Below are 22480 nucleotides of genomic sequence, written 5' to 3'. Positions count from 1 at the left end.
TAGAGAGTAAATTTTCCCTCCGAGCTGCTGGCAAGATTTCTCGTTCTTGCTGTATCTTTGAAGTGTGCTGCAGCCTCCCTCAAGGTTTGCTTCACTTCACTGACTGCAGCTTTGTTCCTACACCAACACAACATTCCCTGTTTCTCTGAACAACTTGAGCTGCAGTGTAACATTTGTGCATCCGGATACAGATTTGCACCGTGAAGCCGGTTGTGTTGGGGTCTCTCCAGACAGTGAAACCCCCCACCCCCCCGATGAGAGCTGCCTCTTCCTTCATCTTTTGAGGTTTTGAGTTTCACATGAGAGATTTGGGATCTGTAAAGGTCCTATGAGAGGAAAAAGGACTAATACTTGATGTCATATTCTGTCTTTTCCTCTACACCTGCTTCTCACTGCCCTCCTCTCCATACTTTTCTTCTCACCCTGTACTATTCTACATTCATCATCCCATGATGCATCATTGATGGATTCCCACAGCTTCAAGTAAGTACACCTGCTTTTCACTGGCATCATTGATTTTTCGAAAAGCAAAAAAAAAAAGACTTCTCTGCTTTTTGTTGCCAAAAAATATATAATTCTCTTCAGTTGTGTTGGCATGACTTTATCAGAGCCTAACTTTTGAATATCAGTTCTGTTTCCTGAAAATATCTCCCAACATCTAAATCTGTTACTAAAACATGAGCTTCTTCTGTAATGAAGCATAAAAATAAAAACGTTTAAACACATTTCAGTAAATGAAGGAATGAGGTTGAGAAGGTGTGTCATTCTTTCCTTTTCACTATAAATTTGGTCATAATTGAAATTCATTGTAACTCATTGAATGTAAGCAGAAGTAAAATAAAGTGTGGTTTCATCTCCATGTTGCTCGAAGACATTAAAATGGCCCAAGATGAAAAACGATGAATAACACTCAGATGACATTTATAAATGATTTATGCCTTGAAGACACATCATTAGTGAATAATTCATATCATTCCCCCAAAAACACTTTTTTGAGATAAACTAATTCAGTTTTACGTCAGTGAAATAATTCAAGCAAATTGTTTCCACGGGGCAACGCAGAAGATATACACATTGATTTAAGTCTTTCGTCACTTCACGGGTACTGGACAGTTACCAAATTGATGATGTTGGAGCTAAGAAGTTAACAAAAGCAGACTCACCTCATTTGATCTGCTTGCCTCATTTCCATTAACCGATACTTTTGTTCAGGCTGGGGTGATACTATTGCCCTCCCCAACACCTTTGGGCTTTTCTCCTCTGCCCTTTCAAGAGCGGTTGTGTGTAATACTGATGAATCTATTCAATTAATTCAACCGGACATAGTGGATGTCGGTGCTGCAGGGGAAACTTCACAGTGTGTCGGCATTGCAACCATATTGCCAAACAAAGTGAGCAATCAAAGGCTGAAATCAACCAATAGGGAAAAAAAATAGTCCCACCCTTGTAGCAGTGTTGGCAACGATATAACTCCACAGCGTCCATTTTTAAGCTCATGTTGTATGTCGTATGTTTCAAAGGGAAAGGAAAAGTTCCTGGCCATTCTGCATCGCTACATGGAGATCCATGGGACGGTCTACTATGAGACACAGCGTCCTCCAGAGGTGCCTGCCTTTGTTAAGAACCACGGTCTGCTGCCTCAGCAGGAGCTGCAGCAGCTCCTCAGAAAGGCCAAGGTGGGAACATCACTGAGGCTTTCATGATCTGAGCAAATGTGTGTGTTGACCTGGATATGAGCAGACTCATGATCTCCTTTTTATTTTCCTGTCAAGCTGTTCATTGGGTTCGGCTTCCCCTACGAAGGTCCCGCCCCTCTGGAGGCCATAGCCAATGGCTGCATCTTCCTACAACCCAAGTTTAATCCGTCTCACAGCTCCCTCAATCATGACTTCTTCAGAGGGAAGCCCACCTCCAGGAAGGTAGATGCTCTTATTTTTTATCCTTGGCCATGAGGATGAAGGCACTTATACAAGCAAATAAATATGAAGTACACAGATCTTGCCTTCACTTGTTTTATTGTGACTGTGAATAACGCATCCCATTTGTTCTTCCCCAGGTGTCCTCTCAGCATCCTTATGCAGAGCAGTACATTGGCAGGCCGCATGTCATCACTATCGACTTCAATAACTCTGAGGAGTTTGAGGCGACCATCCGTGAGATCATAAGAATCAATGTGTGTTAATTTATTGGTGTTTACTATCCAAAGCTCAGCACTAGTCATTCAACAAAAATAACGGCCCTATAATATTATAGTCTACCACAGTGCACCGCTGCATAATGATCATAATAGTGTGCTCTGGCACGCTTTAAAGCCTGCCTTGACCCACTTTTGAAGCCCTCAGCCTTTAATAGACCTCTTCATCATGGCGTCATGCATTACAGCGCGATGCTTAGCTGGCCCGCTCTCCGCACTCCGTGCTGCTAATTGCTTGAGATATTATGCGACTCGGGAGGTACACTGCGCCCACACCTGGGTTTACATGGCAACCTTCCAGAGGCCAGCCCTACAGACAGAGAGGCATTGTCCACAGCAGATCATATTAATCAATCACGCTGTGCTCAATCTGTCGCCAGAACAACACAGAGCCGCCGCCGCCGCCTCTCGCAGTGTGTTCCTCTACCTGCCACGTTCGTTAAATAGACCTTGTGTGTCCTGCTGATAGAGGCAAAATGAAGTACCACTTGTGGCGCTGGTAAGTGCTTGAAAGGTGGATCCTAGTGAAAGAAAAAACAATACTAATCACGAAGGCTGACTGGGCAAGTTTCCCCTTCATTTTAAAGGATTAAATGAAAGTAACAGCTGCTTCATTTCCCATCATACCCTAAGCATACGTGTGTGTTCAATTCAGACACAGTTGTAAAATAATTACGATTTGTTTTCATAGTATAGATAATACCTGTAAATATAGCATCAAAAAGTGTGACATTTTGGGAGATCCGCTCTCTTACTGAGAGTTAGATGAGAAGATTGATTGATCGCTAGAAGCCAGTTAGCTTAGCTTAGCTTAGCTTAGCTTAGCTTAGCTTAGTTTAACACACAGATTGGAAGCAGGGGGAAACGGCTAGCCTGGCTCTGTGCAAACAATAAATATCTGCACCTCTAAAGCTCACTAATTAAATGATGCGGTGCGTCGGACTATTTCTTGGCTGAGAGCACTTCCTGTCTCCAATGGTTGCCTGGCAACTGGTCACTTTGATTACCCTTTTGTCTTTGTACTAATTGAACAAATATGATATAACATGTTAATTAGGCAGTTTTACAGTTGCTGGAAGGTGGAGTTTGTAAAGGAACCAGGCTAGCTGTTTCCCTCCGTGTCCACTCTTTGTGCTAAGCTAAGCTAACGGACTGCTAGCTGTAGCTTTGTATTTACAGTACAAACATGAGAGTCAATATTCATATGACAACAAATAAGCTCATTTCCCAAAAATAACAAAGCTTTCCTTCACCTTCTGTAGTATTTGGATAATAGCAGTTGAGTATATGTGATGAAATGTTTAAGTTTAATGAGATGCTAGTTTACTAATATCATATCAAAGCACATAATGTTTTTTGCTCAACACATATTTAGGTAGGGTTTGTTCCTGCTGCTACTCAACTTGTTGATGTTAGATACCTTCTTCTGTCAGCGAGCTCAAGAGCCATCTTACACACTATTACCTCAGATTTTAACGGCTCCATGGCAACAGTGCATGATGGAGATGAGGCAACAAGCAGCTGATAAAGAAGCACTAAACTGCCTGAGACACCGGTCCGATCTCACCCTCTAGCTAGCTTTGTCTGCCTTTTTCTGGACATGGCTGCTCCTCACATATTCCACCTCAGGAACGTGGAGGAAGTTTAATTTTATCGTCATCGATGATAGCATGAAATGATGGTTGTTTCTCGCATTTATTTTATTTATTTTTTGTGGCAGAGCAATGCAATCAGTTTATGTATAGAAGTCATTTTAAAAAAAGTTTTCCACCGCTGAATTCAAATCACCCTCAATGAAGCTTTTTTTTCTCTCTCTCTCGCTCAGATTCTATTATATAAATATGCCCAAAAGGCAAATTGCACTGTGGAATATCTGATGAAGTGCCAGATACATTTCATTAAACTCAGATGAAATAAAGTAATAAGAGAGTGCTAAAAGGAACACAACACTAAAAGGAACCATTTATCAGTTTAAAAGCCTGAGTGCTTCAGTGGCCTGATAGTAAACAATGAGATCTCACTTTAGGTACCATGGGAGAGATTCATTGCACAATCACTTCCTGCGCTGAGACTCCTGACAGAATGTATCCTGATATATTCATAATAATCGAAACCATCAAAATACAATAGGTTTTTGAAATGCAGTGATTACGGTAATATAAACCTGCTTACATCCAAAGACGTTAAACTGCGGTCATTTTTCTACAGCGCCAGCAGAATGTCTTCCTGTTAGCATAAAACACCAGAAAGCTATTGATCGGTGTCTCTGGGAGTTAGAATATATTTCCTGTCATCAAAGAGTCAGACAGTGAGCGACAGGCTTGAACAGCGGCACTGATAACGGCATCCAAAGGACAAAGGATGCACAAAAGCATCAGCCCCCCTCAGTACGGGGTGACCTGTGCTTCGCTTTCAGTTTAATCCATCGTTTGACATTTTGATGTAGTCGTCACTAAACATAATGAAATCAGTTTTCATAGCTGTCACCTGTGATGTATTAGGCCATTGATTTTAATGTGTGGCATGATATAAGCCTCTCACAATCACGCTAATGAATATGCCAGCTTTGATTAACTATCAGATGCTCTGTTCCTGTGATTATAATTTCTTATTTCTGTGGTGACACACACACACACACACACACACACACACACACACACACTGTTTCTTCATCTGTGTGAACATCTGTGTTTGCAGGTGGAGCCCTTCTTGCCCTATGAGTACACCTGTGAGGGGATGCTTGAAAGAGTCCACGCCTACATTCAGAACCAGGTGGGTTCTCAAAACTCAACCAAGCCAGCAGGCATGCTGGGTAAGGTCATGATGATGCAAGAGAAATATATATATATATATTTTAGGTGCATTTGTTGCATCATAGCAGATCAGGTTGGTCGCAGTTTGGTGGTGTGAATGAAACACAGAAATAGAAACCAGATTAATTGTTCAGCTGCTTGTGCCTGGCTCAATGTGGCTCATTATAAAAGAAGAGAAGAAGTGCAATACCGTGTTCCTGTAACTATAACAGCTTAGTTAATAAATGATGTTACTAAATTACCATTGTAATCATTGCTACAAAGGGAGTTTAGGTTAAATACCAGTAGTAGTAGTAGAAGTAGTAGTGTGTCTAATATGTGCTTTTACAGTACATGTCTTGTATATAGTGAACACTGCTGACAGTGATCTGTCTAGGTCAAATTCATCACTATTCATTTGCTTTATTTCTCATGCAGATTACCATCTCATTTACATATTTATGACATGAATATAAAGTAATGACAAGGACGACTTCATTATTTCCAAAATTGTATTGACAGTGCAGCTGTTCCAAACACTTTTCTAACCACAAAGGTGCTCTCAGTAGAGGGCAGCTCTCCGCCAGGTGTGTGTGTGTGTGTGTGTGTCTGCAACGGCCGTCAGTTGGCTGACTGCTCGTCACAAGAGTACGAGACACGTTTTTCACTCACACGTCTCCCACAACCGATACGCTCCCGTTTCATAACTCCGCAGATGTCTGCATCAGCTCTCTGCAGTCTCAGCTCCGTCCCGTGGGCGAAACCGCGGCTTGCAGCGTTCGTACGCATGGAAAACGTGAGTTTGATTGTCAACAAAAAAAGGCACAAAAAAAAACTGCGGAGCGGCGGCGATGCAGTCAGCTGTTTGAGTAGTTCCGTTGGCTAAACATCCAGTCCAAAAACAGTTAAAGTGAGCAAACAGTGTTCCCCCCCCCCCCACTGTGTCTCTGGGCGCAGGGCAGCAGCAGGGATTCAGCGATCCACTCAGCTGTCTTATCACTATCGGCCCCTACCATCCAACCGGGGCCAGAGTAGTGAGTGAGGGCTCAGCGGTCACTTGATGGACGTGTAACACAGGCAATAAAAGGTGCTTTGAGAAAGCGTGAGTCAACACAACTATGAGAGGTCCTTGAGCATGCAGCCATAACTGGGAATCCAAAATATTATTCAGTTTGCTGGGACTAGCCGTGGATGGACACAGAGGTGCACACTCACTCACTCACTCATCAGCGATCGCATGATTCTCACGGCGGAGCTAATAATTACTGTACAAACCGAATAACTGTACTGTGTATAATTCAGATACACTATAGTACAGTACCTACGCATATCAAATGTTTTTGCTGTAACAGATAATAATTAGGCTACAGTCTAAAAGGGTTTTGTGTTGTTTACAATTAAATAGGCTGCTAAGCTGCAGCTTGGCAGTGGTTTCACTCCATTTCTAGAATTTGAACAAGCCTGAAAATAAGCTTTAGGCCTTCTCACAAAACATCAGCTTTTCCAAACATCCACAGTCTCCCCATTTCAAAAAGATGCGTGTCGCTGGTAGTAAACACAATACCAGGACGGAATATGAATGAGGCTAATGAAGCGCTACAAAGGAAATGTGTCTTCACCTCTGCTCATTCGGTCAGTCTTCACTGCGAGGCGTCTCACCTTCTTTGTTGACAGGAGAGAAGAATAGATTCTCTGTGGCATGTTGGGTCCTTGATCCTCGGCCGATCCATTTTATTTTCTTAAGTGTTCATGAGGCACTTTTCCTTATTTGATCATTTGTCCATCTCTAGGAACAGGTGCACAAAACACCTTTTGTCCCCCTGCTCACCTTCATGGTTAAGTTTTTCGTCAAAAGGGTGTCGGTGTCTGTATTCATTTCATTTAGTTCATTTAAGAACAGAAACAGCACGAGGATTTTTTACACAAGGTCTCTTCTCATTAAAAGCCTTCATAGAATTCAACTAATAAACTGAACTTCTATTGAGGAAGATCCTTTTCTGGGATTTCTTATTTACTCAGCCACAATGCGTATTCCTCGGCCACACTGCCCGGGTCTGCTATTAAATTCTTTGCAGGCGGCAGCAGCTGCGAGTTCAATAGACGAGCGCGGTGACTCATTTTTCGCAATGATGGTCCTCGAGGATGGCGATGAAAGAGACAAATGATACTCGCACTTAAAAATGGACTAGTTATCCAACCTTTTTACGCACATGAACACGTAAATGAGTCCGTCGTTAAGATGTCGCGTTATTGATTGAGAAAGCCGTCAATCGAACGCACCAACCACAGGACTTTATGATCGCAGCTGTGTGATTTTAGAGATTTCAAAATCCATCTGCTGAATGTGAAATCTATATATATATATATATGTAAGGCTGGACATGTATCAACGAGTTACCCGTCCGTCTGTATAACTTCCTGTTCATTCACACCCACACACACACATTTTATTCTGTCTTTTTACAGATGTTGTTTTCTTCTGGTACATCCGTCATGGGATGGTTGCTATAGTGTCCGTCTGTGGCAGGTTGAAGGAAAGTGACACCGTCACTTCCCAGGCTGTCAGACACACACACACACACACACACACACACACACACACACACACACACACACACACACACTGCCCGTCTGGCATGTACATTGTCAGACTCCCAGCAGACTCTCCTCTCTCTCTCTCTCTCTCTCTCTCTCTCTCTCTCTCTCTCTCTCTCTCTTTTCTTACACTTTTCTTAAACTTCTCTACCACCATTTTCAAACTTTCAAGTTTATTTCTATCTTCTCAAGTCACTTACAACTTCTTTTCTGCCCTGTGACTGAACCTCTCCTCCTCATCTGTCCCTTTTTACAATCAGCTGTGATGACAGCTCAGTCTCTTCCTCTGTAAACATTGTCTGGATGATTGCCTGATGGCACACATTTGTTTTGTTGTGTGTCCCCGTAGCTGGGGAGTCACTTGATCGACTTTTCTCATTTAGCTCCAGAGACACACTGGTGGAGGTCACACACATTCAGAGACGTTTGTGAAAAACAATCAGTGAGGACGATTTCTCGTGACGGGCCGTGGCGTCGTCCATTTTGATATATATCGTGGTTCAGAATGACAATGACCCGCTGACCCTTTACAGCAGGAGCTTAATCCAACTAGACAACGTAGATCTGAGATGCCGGATTGGATGAACGTGAAACTTACTGATGAGGTCACCTTTCCCCGCTCTATGGCAGATCAACAAACAACGGTGGCTCCGGTGAAATGGAATGGATGCTAATAGCCAATGTAAAAGCAGTGTTTGTTTTATAGCCATATTTAAGCAGGAAAAGCACAGGTGTGTATGATAAGATTAGTGATGGCTGGATTCCATTTAGCTGCTTCAGCTTCAGGGTACCACGGTTGTGCATGCTGGTGTACTTTTACTACTCTGACCAGTCAAGATGGCTGATTTGAAAAAAGCCTGTTGTGTTTTTTTTCAATAAAATGTGCAAAGTATCTATTATAGTCATCCATTGCATTATAAAATGTGAAGAATTACGATTTAGGAGTTACATGATAAGTAAGAAGGTGTCACGTGACTCGCCTGCACATCCTCCTATTAAGCACAGAGCACATGTACAGTCCATGACGCGGGTAAAACACACCTGTGTGGGCGTCTGACGGCTCAAATGGCTCCTCCAGACCTCAGCAGCATTACAGTATAAATACTTCAGATCTACAGAAATACAACCCAGGTTTGTATTAATAACATATAATTATAAAATTGAAATAATCCCATAAACATGTACCTTGTCAATGATTACCGGACAAAATAAAACCTAAGAATTGTGGGAATTTTCTCACAAGCCCCACATTCAAAACAAAACACATGCAGACATTCAAAATAAACTATTTGAGTACACAAAAAAACCCCGATAATTACAAATAGTAGCGTCTCCACATGCCCCTGCTATTCATCTCTGTCTCTTAACCTTGCCCCTTTCAATGCCTCGTTACATTCCCGATGAGCTGTGTGAGTGTGTGTCACTGTGTGTGTGTCACTGTGTGTGTGTGTGTGTCACAGATGCTGTCTGTGTTTAGGAGTGGAAGAGCAGCGGAGATGGAGAGATCAGAAGCCTAGTTATTGCCTGCGGGCGCTGGGAGCCTGTTTTAATAAACGGGTCTGGAGGCCAGTGGGACATGTCAGAGAAATGTTATTACCTGGGTCTTATGAATAGCTTCAGCTGGAGGGGGAATCTAATCAGGCCTCTCACCAGAGCCTAATTCTGCCTCCAAACATCATTTGTTATTGGGTGGCATAACTGCATTCATATCATTTCCTGGAAGATTGACGAGGACTTGTCAGCTCTGATAAGCACCTCTGTATCATAACGGTTCTTTTATTATTTCCTCTATCAGCTGTCCAGACCGTGTGTACCAGAGCTGAATGCATGATTTGTCAGAGTGTGGAGTTTCTTTTTGGACGACAGGTCAAAGTGTTTGCAACATAACGCCCAACATATTTCTGATCTGGGCCGTTTTGTCTTTTCACCCGCAGGACTTCTGTTCCCCTGAAGCTCCGTTTCCTCCAGTGAACTCGTCCTGGCTGAGCAGCGCTCCCGGTCCTTTTGTCCTCCTGCCCAACTCCAGCATCCTAACCTGGGCCGCCAACGCCAGCTCCTACTCGTCCTGGCCGCCCCTCAGCGCTCTGCGCCTTTTGGCTTCGCTGGAGGGCCAGTCGTGTGTGAGGGCGTGCCAGAGTGCAGGGCTCATCTGTGAACCGGCGTTGTATCGTTTCATCAACATTAAGGAGGCCTTCAGCGCGTAAGATGATGGATGCTTTGTTGACTGACAAATTGACTGACGATCAATTTGGCCCCAAACCATTATTCTAAAATGCAGATTTTTTTTTTTTTTTTTTTTATTGAATTGAAAAAAACTTAGCAGTGATCTTTGGATGCAAACATCGGCGGTTCAATCCCTGGCTTCTCCATTCAGCATTGCGAAGTGTACTCGGGCAAGATGCTGGACCCCAAATTGCTGCCGAAGTCCATCAGTGTGTGTGCGTGTGTGTGTGTGTGTGTGTGTGTGTGTGTGTGTGTGTGTGTGTGTGTGTGTGTGTGTGTGTGTGTGTGTGTGTGTGTGTGTGTGTGTGCGTGTGTGTGTGTGTGTGAATTTAACATATAGATTAGCTCCTAATGGGCAGTTTGTATGACAGCCTCTGCCATCGGTGTGTGAATCGGTGAGAGGTTGAAAAAGTCCATTCACCATTTTCAAGTCATCTTTCTACCCATGATAGTGATGTCCAGTACATTGACCCTCTTCAAATACTAAATGAATCTTGAACTGTGTCCTTGCCCGATGCACCATCCGCACTATTGATTTCATCTTGATTAATTCTGGACTTCTTGAATTGCTCATTCTGCAAAATAATAAATTGGTTTCAGTGACTCTCCCTCTCCACAGCATCACGGCTCATTGGCGCTTCTAGTTTCAAAATGATGCAGCGGCACAAACTCCAGAGGAAGACCAAAGCTCACCCTTTTTCCTGTCAAATCTCCCTTCATTCCTTGAGGTTCAAGGGACAGCACTGTTAACATTAATATGAATTATATTACTGCGGTGTATTAGTGGAATAATAACCTTTTAAAAGTCTTTATAGTTGCCTCCTAATCTGTGTCCTCCTCTTCTGTCTTTGTCTCCAGGCTGGAGCTCCAGTGTGACGGAGTGGAGTCGGAGATGAACCACCTCTTCCCTGCCTTCTCAGCAGAGCATGCTGAATGTGGCCTGCAGCAGGATCCGCTGCTGTTCAGCTGCGCCGGCTCCAGTGCCAAATACCAGCGCCTCTGCCCCTGCAGAGACTATCGCATCGGCCAGGTGGCGCTGTGCAGAGACTGCCTATGACTAGAGGAGGATCTGTGAGACTCTTTTCTAGCGCTCGGCAAGATCCCTTTGAAAAGGAGAGTCGACGGTGAAACGGTGTAAGACATAAACTCTACTCCTTTACCTCTGAACAAGGACTGGCTGCCAAAATTGTAAGACGGTATAACCTCTCAGGGAGCTGCATGATTGTACTTTTGAATGTGGTGGGTTAAAGGTTTACATGGCTGCATTAGGACCACAGTCTTAACTAAAGTCGTGATGAAATGTCTCATTTGATGGAGCAGTTAGATTAGTAGAGAAACCATGAACAATCAAACGGAGAGCTTTGATTAAAAAAAAAATATATATATATATATATTGCAAATGCTTGAAATTCACAAGTGTGTTTACTCAGTGTTGTGTGAATACCTACAGTATCATAGTGGAGTTTGGATATTTGTACTAGATGCACCCAAAGCCATTTACACCATGTTGAGATGTACTATTTTACATGTCCTGTAACGAATATATTTGTACATAAGTGTTGTTTAATAAAATACAGGGGAAGAGTATAGTTGATGCCCTTATTTATAGGAGGATGTGGGTGGAAATTATATATAATCGTAAGAATTTTTCGTTTAAAATGTAAGATTAATTCATAATTATAAGATGTCATCAATCTAAGCAGGCCGGGTGATATTTCAATTCACATTTAATTATTCTCTGATTCACTGTCGCTGTCATTGCTTCTCTCAGCTCACCTCCTTTAGTCTCACATAGGAAACACTCGAGTGGTTTTGTCTTGTGGACCTTTTCGTGGGATCCTGCTTCTACCGCCCTCGTCTCCAGTAGTTCATCTCTTACAGCTCTGTGTAAGATTGTGTTGTTGAACAGGAGCCTCTGTTTATATCATGCCTTGTTTTGCCTCAAGGTGTCCTCTGTCCCACCACCTCTGTCAGGTCTTTCCAGGGTCTAACTTTGATTGGTAGAGCATAGAGAGAGTGAAACAGAGGAATATTCCTTGCCAAGTTCACATAGCTTTCATCTCCTCTTTCGGCAGCATTGGCCTGGGGATGCTATGGATCTTCCTTCTTCCCCTGCTGACGTAAGCAACACTTGGTCCAGTTCTTTAGTTTTGACCCTTTTACCATCCTGTAAAGGTATGGATGTCCCTGATTAAGAATTTACATAATCACATCTGATTGGTCAAGTCTTGATGACGAATCATCATATGTATTTCTAAAGGAATCTTAAGAGGGCAAAAAAGTCCTTTCCTCGTTCTTCTTAACTTTTACAGACGAGCAATATTGGAAACTGGAAACATTACAAACTGGGATGGGAGGTGTAGGGCCCAGGACAGGAGGGCTCTACAACCGGTGATAAAAAAAACAAAAAACGCCCAGAACATCATTGATAACCATCGACCGAGTATCTGTGATATTGAAAAGAGCCCAAAGAATTTAAGATCCATCCGCGGCCTGTTCACCCGGCTGCCATCTGGCAAGAGACACAGAAGTATCAGCTGCCGTACCACCAGACGTCTTTGAAAATACTTAACTCATCCTCCACCCTCCACATATAATGCAGCTCTTTCTTTCTTATTGTAGTAGAAATGGGACTACAAACTGCGTTTCGCAGCACAACCCTGTTGTGTGTGTGAAATAGCCTGGAGGTCTTCATACCACCAACTATGTCACTGTCGTGTGAAATTGGGGCGCTGGTGGCAGCAAGAACGAAAGACTTTGCAGCTGTGTTCCAAAGACACAGAGAACAACTGCAGGTGTTTTTCACACTAAACACCAAACTGGGACGGTCTGAAATTTGCAACGTTTCCTGTTTTAGTTTGAAAGTCCTCGCCTCTTGTGTCCTTTCTTGTTTTATTTCCTGTCTTTTCCCGCCTTTGTGATTGATTAGTTTCACCTGTCCCTCGTGTACGGCCTCCTTCCCTTGTGTGTTCAGTTTGTGTGTTTATGTTGACTCGGTGTCCGATCATCAGTCTGTCACTCTGTAAGTAGCGTTTTAGCCATTAGTCCTGTGTGAATAGAGCACAGTTATTGATCACCTGTTGCTAGTATTATCATGTCGTTTATCCTCAGGATATGAATAATCTGATTTCTCATGTAAACATCATATCCTGTGTGATAATAATCAGGATAACCCTCATAAACAGGTTATTCATGTCCATGTAAACTCCAACGTCCTCATTCTGTGCAAATTAATTCCAAACCAGAGCTGAAGCTAAAAGGAGCAGTTTAAGCACAAAGAGGAAATAGTAATACCTCCTTATGTCTCATGTCAGCTTTAGTCGACCTCCAGGATGAATCTCTGTCTCTCTGTGTGAGACTGGATTTTGTTCCCTACCTCTTACTGTGGAATAGGTTTTAGTAAGAAATGAAGAAGTGTGTCAGTGCACAAAATGTGAATGTGTGTGTTAAGATAGGTTCACTTTTTTTTTTTTTTTTTCAAAGTCTATCATTTAAGGACTAGGCTGGTAAAAAAAAGATGAACGTAACCTGAGGCCTACAGGCAGCTGCAGCAGGGTTTTAATGACTAAACACTGTAGCTTTAGCACCAAAGAGAACAATAGGACTCATTTCAAACCTCACAGCATGGCGTCCAGTTATCACGCGTCACATAGTGAAAGGAAGAAAAGAGAGAAATAAGGTATGTAGACCTAATGAGACAATCCTGGAAAGACTTTCTTTTTCAAGAAGATGACAGTAAAGTACTGCCCCCCCCCCCCCCCCCCCCCCCCCCAGTCGCCCACTAACAATGTACAGTCATTATTTTCTGAGTTTTCAATGTTTTTTTTCTGTTTCTTCACACAGTATGAATCAACATTAGCAAACAGTACAGTCCCATCTTTCACAATAACTAATCCTCCAAAGACAAACAAAAGATTTGTCACACGGACAATTAATTCAAACAAAAAACTCATGCATGACAGTAGCATGAGTAACAACTATCATGTTATTTTCTATTCATTAATCCAGTCATATTTCTTGTGAGCCATATCAACATACAGATTAATTTTAAGACTAAAGCTTCATTTCCATTGTAATCCTTTCCTCTCCGCTCTTTGGTTTGTGTCGTCCTCGTGAATGAAACAGTTCAGTGAAGTTGAGTATCCAGCGCTATTTTAAATCACCTTTACAGACGTTAATATGATATGATATGATATGCGCAGAAACAATGCGATGTCACTGAAGTCGTTATCGTGTGAGCTGTTGCTCCACTGGAGCAGAAACCCTCCGCTAAGATAAGAGGGTTTTAATGAGACATCCTCAAAAGACAGTCACACTTTTCATTTCATGATGGTGCTGGTGTCTCTTTGACTGATAGTAAGGACCATTTCACAATATGCCCATTTCGCCTCTGCAATCCATAATCTCTGAACTAATTTTGAACTTTCTCTCTTAACGCCAAAGGAAAAAGAGTACATGTGCGGCAGCTGCAGTCGGGAAGGCTTTGAATCCTTCACGGCTTTCATGGTGTGAATTCAGGTGTTGAACAAAAACTTTGTAAAGTTGAAAAGAAATAGGATTTAAATCCACCACTTTAGCGTTTTCTGAAAAGGGTATTTTTCTGTAATGCTGCATCCACAGTTAAGTATTTAGCTATTCAGCTACACGGAGAGAGAAAAAACTCACCTTTGTATATGTTTTTCACCACTTTCTGTTGATTTACCTGCAAGAAAGAAATGCCAAAATAAGAAACTGTCAGATATACCGCAGAATCCCCACAATGACGGCTTCACATCCTGCAGATCAGATGGGCTCCCTCGGCGGGTGTTTTGTCCCGACTACCTGTTGATCTGGTCCTCCGCACAGATGCGGATCCATGTGGATCGGTCTGGGACTCGGCGTGCCCCGGATGGGAGGCTCAGCGGCGACTGTTTCAGGTAAACACGGTGAAGTGAGGAGGAAGAGAAGCTGGGGGGAAAGCTTTGCTGGCCAAAAGATAACAATAAAACTCAAATAATTAAAGAGTGACGAGAAGAACACAGCCTGTCGATAACTAAACAAACTAGTCTGCATGTGAGAGAAAGTCTATGCAGATGTTAGGTATAGTGGGGCCTTAAAACATGTTATACCATCCTCCTACACTTAACCATAACAAACTTAAAATGCTGTTTTCTGTCTGATAATACCTGGACAAGAAAGGAGGTGAGTTTTAAAGCTACGTTTGTAATGCCAGGAGCCATTGTTCTTTATGGTGAAGGATAACTCTGAATTCTGCCTGAATAGCCAAACTTTAAGAAAATCAAAGCGATCTGTAAACATAAAACCGTCCTTGTAAACATCCTTCACAGATTACAGACCGGCTCTCACACGTACTTGCAGTAAGTCAGACAATGACCCTTCTTCTCTCTTGATTTATTACCTCAGTAAACATTGTAAACATGAGTTTATGGACTCCAAGTCTCAAGTCTTCTTCAGTACAGCGTGATGTTCGTTTAGTAAATTATGATCCGTTTAGAGTCAAACAGACCGTAAAGCTATCTCACTACAGCGGCACTGTCCGGTCGTCTGTGTGTCCGTCTGACAACTTTAACCCTTTCACACTGTGCTTTTACTTCATGACTGTCAAATGTCTTATTCAGAGTTGTACTTATCACCAGTGTCACTTATAGATGAAAAAAAATCAAGATGGTGACGGTCAAAAATCAAGATGGTGACGGCCAAAAATCAAGATGGTGACGGTCAAAAAGCAAGATGGTGACGGTCAAAAATCAAGATGGTGACGGTCAAAAATCAAGATGGTGACGGCCAAAAATCAAGATGGTGACGGTCAAAAAGCAAGATGGTGACGGTCAAAAATCAAGATGGTGACGGTCAAAAATCAAGATGGTGACGGCCAAAAAGCAAGATGGTGACGGTCAAAAATCAAGATGGTGACGGTGAAAACACCGAACTGAAGGCTTCAAAGCGACTGGGTGACGTCACTGTGACTAAGTCCACTTCATATATCCAGTCTGTGGTTTAACCTCCTTTTTAAAAGTTGTTTCAGATCGTTCTTTTCTTATTTTTAATTTGAAAAGACTTTGTTGTAGCAATCCTCCCAAGTTCTCATATATAGAAAACAATGGTACAAATCAAGCTGCGGGGTGTAACAGAGAAGATTTATCTTTGAACATTAGAACCATTCACGCAATTACCCAGCATGGGCCCCGTCTCATTTACACATACGACTGCATTGTGTATATATTGTCTATAATGTCCTGTGTGTGTGTGTGTGTGTGTGTGTGTGTGTGTGTGTGTGTGTGTGTGTGTGTGTGTGGGTGGGTTGTTTCAGAGCTGCAACACAACAGCTCTCCCGGCGCTGTGAAGGTGTGTTCTCTTGGCTTGTGAATCAGACGGTGGACCATGACACGGTATGATTCATGGCATGGCTTGGCCAGCGATCCTGAAAAAGAGAGGTCACACAGGCCTCCATTAATCACTTCTTCTCCACACACAGCAGGCGTCTTCATCCCTCCTGCCTCACGCTCACCTCCTCCCCCGTTCCCTCTCCGCTTACCTACGCTTTTACTCTCACTTTTTCTTTGTCTCTCAATTCATCCAGGTTCTATTTTCCCCTCTCAATCCTCACCTCATTTTTTATTTTTTTTTAGATGCTGAAACCTTCCCCGTGACCAATTACCCACCCTTTACATGGATGCTGTGTATTTGATGCTTCTTTCTTTTCACTTCTCTCTCTGACTCTTTAGTATGTGGGGCAGAGTGGAGACTCTGTGGCTGCCTCCCACAAAGATAAATGCATCACACATAATGACTCTTTGCTCCGCTCTCTCTCTCTTTCTCTCTGTGTGTGTGTGTGTGTGTGTGTGTGTGTGTGTGTGTGTGTGTGTGAACCCTGTATGCTAATGCCTTTCTCCATAATAATAGGTGTCTGAAAATATGACACTAAATAGCGTGCACCTGTTATGACCAAACAACTGCAGAGTGGAAGAAATAGTTGTCAATTTGAGAGACCATTCACTATAAACTGTGGCGCTGCAGGTCAGTGATGTGCAGATACACATTGTAGTCGTATTAGTTATAACGGTAGTAGAGGAGTTTTAACAGTAAGGCTGTGCAGTCATAAACAGATCTATGATGGCTCAGACATTATTAGCAGACATCTGTTTTTGTCTGCGAGTTTATTTTTTTTCCCTCCTCCTCTTCATCATCTCTCTGCCCTCAGCTTCTTCATCACATGTGAATGCAAACGATAACGTAAAATTCAGCAGCCGTTAAAGAACGTGAAAACACTTCATTTTGTAATTGCATTCTTGTCCGTTATGCAGATTAATTGGCTGGTTTGAAAAATTGGATTTGTTTCTCTCTTCTTTTGTGCTTTTCTGCATTCCCCAGGTTTTGGCTGCAGACGGTCAATATTCCGTTTGCACTTGACAACATGAATAAGTGAAATGGAAACTTGCTCGGGGTTCTGTGTGCCTGTTTCTGCAGGATTGGATGTGTGTGTAGCTCCTGAGGTAACACTGCTGCTGCCCACTTACAAAGCGCTCTGCTGCCGTGTGATAAAGCTCTGTTGTCCAGCACAGTGAAGGCCGCTTCATTTCATAAGTGAGGCAGGCAAACGGAGCAAATATATGGAATCACAAAGGTCCATGTCGATTTTTTTCAGCTTCACATCCTCTGATAGGAAACAATATACTCTCACACTATGCTTCATTCACTACTGCATTCACTCAGAGGAGAGTGAACATCAGCCAGTATGAGGAAGAAGTATCTCCCAAATGAATGCATACTGCATGCAACACTGCTTACTGTGAAAGGCCAACTGCAGTGTTTACTAGGAGAAAAATAATGTTATTTCAACACAGTGAGTGAAGTGTATTTCCCAAAATGTTTAAACTATTCCTTTAAATTTCAGTGGCAGTAAAGTTTGTCTGGAGCGCAGGCCAGGGTGCCTTTTTGTGTGAATCTATTCGGTGGAGGTTCCACTTTAAATGACATTTGTCCTGTAGTCAGAGGAGAGTCAAGAGTCCGGGGAAATCCTTTTTCACATGTCTTCAAGTTCACATTTGTGACATTTTCAGCCTCCTGCTGAGTTATGGCCTCCGGGCAGTGTCTCGTTCTGCAGGATATTCCGTCCTCTTTCATTAAATGGACCCATTTCCCACTAGACACATCTGTATGCATTTCCTCAGTAATGCATGTCCTGAGTGGCAGTGTAGAGCACAATGAGGAAGTCAAGAGGCTACTCCACAGTCATTCTCTCGCACTGAGTCATGGGTCCCTCTGCCAGCTGGCAGCTCCAGCAACAGACGCCCAGACTGCGTCTGTCACAGCTGTCTCACTGTCAGCCTCTGTGCAATTGCAAAAGGCCTCTCCATTACTGAATCCATAGAGCTGGGTGTGTAGCACACTAGACGTATAAGAACTAATCCTCCATGGTTTCTGTGTGGCGGACATAAGAGGAGGGTTGCCTCAGCTTTTGGGTAGATCTGAGAGGCTTGGTGGCCACATATACCTTTTAATCCTGACAAATAAGGAAGGCTGAGAGCCTGAAGGGAGGGGGGGGGGTTAGAGAGCGGGAGAGATTCTGGCCCCGTATAGACAGTCCGCCCTGTGACCCAGCTGTCTGAGTGGACTGTCAAGCTGTAACAGCAGTGATTGAGACGGTGGGGTGCATGAGAGAGAAGTGGGGGAAAAAAGTCTACCTGCAGAGAAAAAGATGAAATGATTGAAAAGTGGGAAAAATAATCAAGGCTGAAGGATTAGAGGCTGTTTTTTTTAGTTTTTTTTTATAAAAGTCTGGAAAGAGATGGTAGAAATAGGAAAGAGCAGCGTGTGCACATGACAGCTCTCGTCTCTGGGCGACTTCAAAGTGGTCCTCTACAAACGCCATAAGAAGGACATGCAGTAAAAGGTCTCAAATGGGATTCATCGAAAAACATGTTGATCTTGAATCTAGTTGTCAGGACCTTGATGTAAAAGTTTTTGCCGAGATCAAAAGTACCATGCAGCTTTCCAGCCAGCATGCTGCATGTTCTTATGAGTTATTCAGTGAACTATGGATTGATGTGGGAGGTGAAGAGGCTGCCGAATCAGATCAGAGAGAGCTATAGAGTTAAGAAGCTGCTGTACCAGCAGTAATGCTTCAAGTTTGTCCCTGAAGCTAGAAAAGTGAGGCAACGGTGTGTGAATGCTTCTACTTACAGCTGGTCAAAGATACCGTCGGGCGAAAGAAAATGCAAGGAAATGTTTTGATGTACAGTAAAGTCATTTTTCATATCAGCTTCGTAGTGCAACTAATTCAAAGGCCATAATGTTTGTAGACTATGTATTGTGTTGCAGATGCATCAATCCCTCTTTTTACGTGACAATCATAAGATAGATGTTTTATTTTGACCGGCTTAAAGAGTTTAAGCAATTTGGGAGAGAGGGAGAGAGAGAGAGAGAGAGAGAGAGAGAGAGAGAGAGAGAGACTGAACGACAACAATTTGAACATTTTGCCTGTAAGCATGTCGGCAGACATTACTCAAAACATAGTTGATGTTTATGTAAAAACCAAAAAACATGTTAACTCTAGTTATCTATATTGGATATACTATTCGATATACTATAGTATGTAGTAAGAACAATGCTGTGTCTTTATTTGCATATCTTCTTCACTGATCATTAACTGCTGAGGGTACAGACTATTTGCCTGACTTGTTAGCTTTAGCTGTCTGTTAGCTTTAGCCTCTGTCTTTGGAGCCAAAGGCATGAATGAGTGACATGTATTGCTCACTCAGCATTCCTTTCATTGCTGTTTCTGGGAACATGAAGCGTGTTCCTGGATAACAAACAGAATCAGTTTACTGATAAACCACAAAGTAAAGCTTGAGTGTCTCATGCGTCCTCGTTGAAATGTTTTAGCTCTCATTCAGCTATAATAATGAATGTTAATCTATGCATGAGCATGATTCCTACCTTAGGCTTTTCCCCTGCATGGCCCCGTGTTCCTCTGTGTTCATCTGGAGCATTTGTGAAATTGGAAATCTGTGAGCTTAGCCCAGCTTGTTTTGGCGAAGGCCCCGGTCGCAGATGACGTCCCTGAAGCAGCGAATGGCCTCGTGCCAAAACGCACATCCTGAGTGGTAAATGATTAAGCTGTTTACCCGCGATTAAAGACGGTCCATCTCCTCGAAACACTTCTGATGAGTACCTCGGCTCACTGTTCGCCGGCAAAAGACGATGTCTGACAAATGAGTCGACGCTTGGCTAATCAATTCTCCTGACTTCCTGTTTGTTGCTGTGGATTTAAACCATGACTCAGTTAAGGGTCTAATAATGCTAACTTGTGTTTTGTTGCCGTATAAAGCGACCTGTGCGCGATTGATTGATATCCCCAAATGAATCGGTAGCAACAAGAGAGAGAGCTCGCAGGGAACTTTGTGTCTTCCTCATTGTTTCTCCTGACGGTTACTTTGTTTTCTGTCAGCAATTATTTAAGAGAGACATAATTGCATTGTTTGTTGTCTCTGTATGGTATATCAGCTATTTTGAGAACCCTAACAAATGGAGCTGCAGGAGATAGTTATCCCAATCGCTTAAGCCTCATGCACAAGTTTCCTGAGGTGTTGGATCTTCGTGATGACACTAAAATGAAGCAGCTGTGTGAGAATAAGTGTGAGAATAAGTGTGTCATTGATCTAATTCGAGCTGTTTAAATTGGACACAACTGCTGCCTGACTGTTGGAACGTACTAATCACATGTTACCTCCACCGTGTGACACAGATCTACGTCTACACAGTGTGGCCTCACAGAAAAGCACACCGGAGGGTTTCTGTTTGGCTCTCCTCTTTCCAACATCGTCTGTGAAGCCCGACGTATATGCCGAGATAGTCGGCAGCCGAAAGCAGAACACCGCATTGTATCTTCTCCCACACACTCTGCTGTCTGTTCACACGGAAGAATAAATGTTGATACAGAATATATCTGGGTGTCTTATGCAATATTCTGCGTGGTGATATCTTTACTGAAAATGACAGGGCATGAAAAGAGAATAAGATCTTTAGGCAGGCTATGCCTTCCAGTCGCTGCACAGCTAATCACCAAATTCTTTCCCTCTGGAGATGTAATAAGATCCATTCAGTGAAAGAAAGGAATAGTTTGACATTTGGGATATTTGCTTATTTGCTTCCTTGCAGTCAGATTAGAAGATCAATATCACTGTAACATATCTGCAGCCAGCAAAGAAAATACAAAGTAAAAAGGTTTTACGGGGGGGCTTATGAGGTGGACTATTATGTGACTGGGTACAGGGACTTTCTGGAGTATCTGGTTGCCTGGCAACCCAAAGTCTTGACACAACTCCAGGAAGTTTCAACAAGAAGCCAAGAAAACGTGAAGCATGGGAATGAGTGAGCTTTAGATTTTGTTACCTTTAGACGGTGTGATAGGGTCTCCCCCCCACCCCCACCCCCCGCCCCCCCTGTTTCCAGTCTTCATGCTAAGCTAAGCTAACTGTCTCATGGCTGTTGCTTCACACTAAGCCCACTAAGACACAAGAAGGGAATCGTGTCTCTCGTCTAACTCTCTGCAAGATAGTGAAGAAGCATATTTATCAAAAAGTAAGACTCTTCCTCTTATATTGTTCCAGGTTAATGGTAAATATATATACAAATAAATGTCTCTGTAATGATATGTGATTAATAAAACCTTCAGGCTGTTAACAGGAATTTATGCATGAGTTCAATAATTCATACCATGTGATACTAACCAGCAACCAGTGACCATGAACACCTGAGTCAACATGGTATTTTCTGCCTTAACAAGTTAAAAACTCCATAAAGAAATGCGTTCACTGATTACTGGGGTTCTGGACTGGTATAAAACAACGGGGCGAAGACGAGGCGACTGATATTGCACAGTGATCCCCCTTCGTTCTTCTTTCCACACCTGCCCAGGTCCCGCACGCTCCCAACGTCTTGCTCATTTGAATATGAAAGGGCACTGGAAGCATCCATCATGAAGATTGATTCTGAGCAGATTGGGGGGGAAAGAGTCATTTGTCACGTTGTGCCTCAGAGTCCAGAGCATTGCAATCTGTCTTTCTATCAGAGGGCCAACATATAGATCTACTAATTAAGTAGCGATTCAGAGATCATCGTCACATCTGGATGAGAGCTGCAGCTGCCAACTCTATGGATAACGAATGTATTTTGGCAACCGTAGCTGTCTGAACGTCTGCGCCCGTTAGCATTGCTCTGCTAGCCGCGTGCCCAGTGTTGCCAGATCAGACAGTTTCCAGCCCAATCACAACTTAAAACCCGTCCAGTTCAATAACAAACAGCTCAAATCTTCATCTTGTCAGGAACCATGTGTAAAACCATTACCTGAGCCACATTACATTACTGTCATTTAGCAGACGCTTTTATCCAAAATGACTCACAATTCAGTATCTATCAACACACTGTAGACGCAGCTACGGGAGCAAATTAAGTGGTTAAGGGGCTAAGTGTTTTGCTCAAGGACACATTGACATGAGACTAGTAGAGCAGGAGCCGGGGATCGAACCACCAACCCTCTGATTGAAAGGCGGCCCTGCTCTCCACTTAGCCACTGTCACCCCACACGCCACAGAAAACAGATTTGAATCCGCATCAAATAAGCAAAGATAAAATGTTGCATAAGTACGCTGAGGCAGCCCCTCATATTTCCATG

The 22480-nt window shown here is 42.9% G+C and overlaps 1 protein-coding gene across 1 annotated transcript in view; it reads left to right on the top strand.

Moving 5' to 3' along the window:
• LOC137885698 (alpha-1,6-mannosylglycoprotein 6-beta-N-acetylglucosaminyltransferase B-like) overlaps positions 1 to 11378 on the top strand; it is a 50805-nt gene extending 39427 nt beyond the window's left edge. The window contains exons 12-17 of the mRNA XM_068728040.1: positions 1521 to 1676; positions 1773 to 1919; positions 2057 to 2173; positions 4892 to 4966; positions 9516 to 9781; positions 10663 to 11378. Coding sequence (XP_068584141.1) covers positions 1521 to 1676; positions 1773 to 1919; positions 2057 to 2173; positions 4892 to 4966; positions 9516 to 9781; positions 10663 to 10861 — 960 coding nt within the window. The 3' untranslated portion in view covers positions 10862 to 11378. The remainder of the gene's footprint in view (positions 1 to 1520; positions 1677 to 1772; positions 1920 to 2056; positions 2174 to 4891; positions 4967 to 9515; positions 9782 to 10662) is intronic.
• Positions 11379 to 22480: the final 11102 nt, after the last annotated feature.

Source organism: Cebidichthys violaceus, unplaced genomic scaffold, assembly GCF_023349555.1.
Source record: "Cebidichthys violaceus isolate CVI_PGR_0920_01 unplaced genomic scaffold, fCebVio1.0.p SCAF_40, whole genome shotgun sequence".
Taxonomy (NCBI): Eukaryota; Metazoa; Chordata; class Actinopteri; order Perciformes; family Stichaeidae; genus Cebidichthys; species Cebidichthys violaceus.
This window is presented reverse-complemented; position numbering and strand designations above follow the sequence as displayed.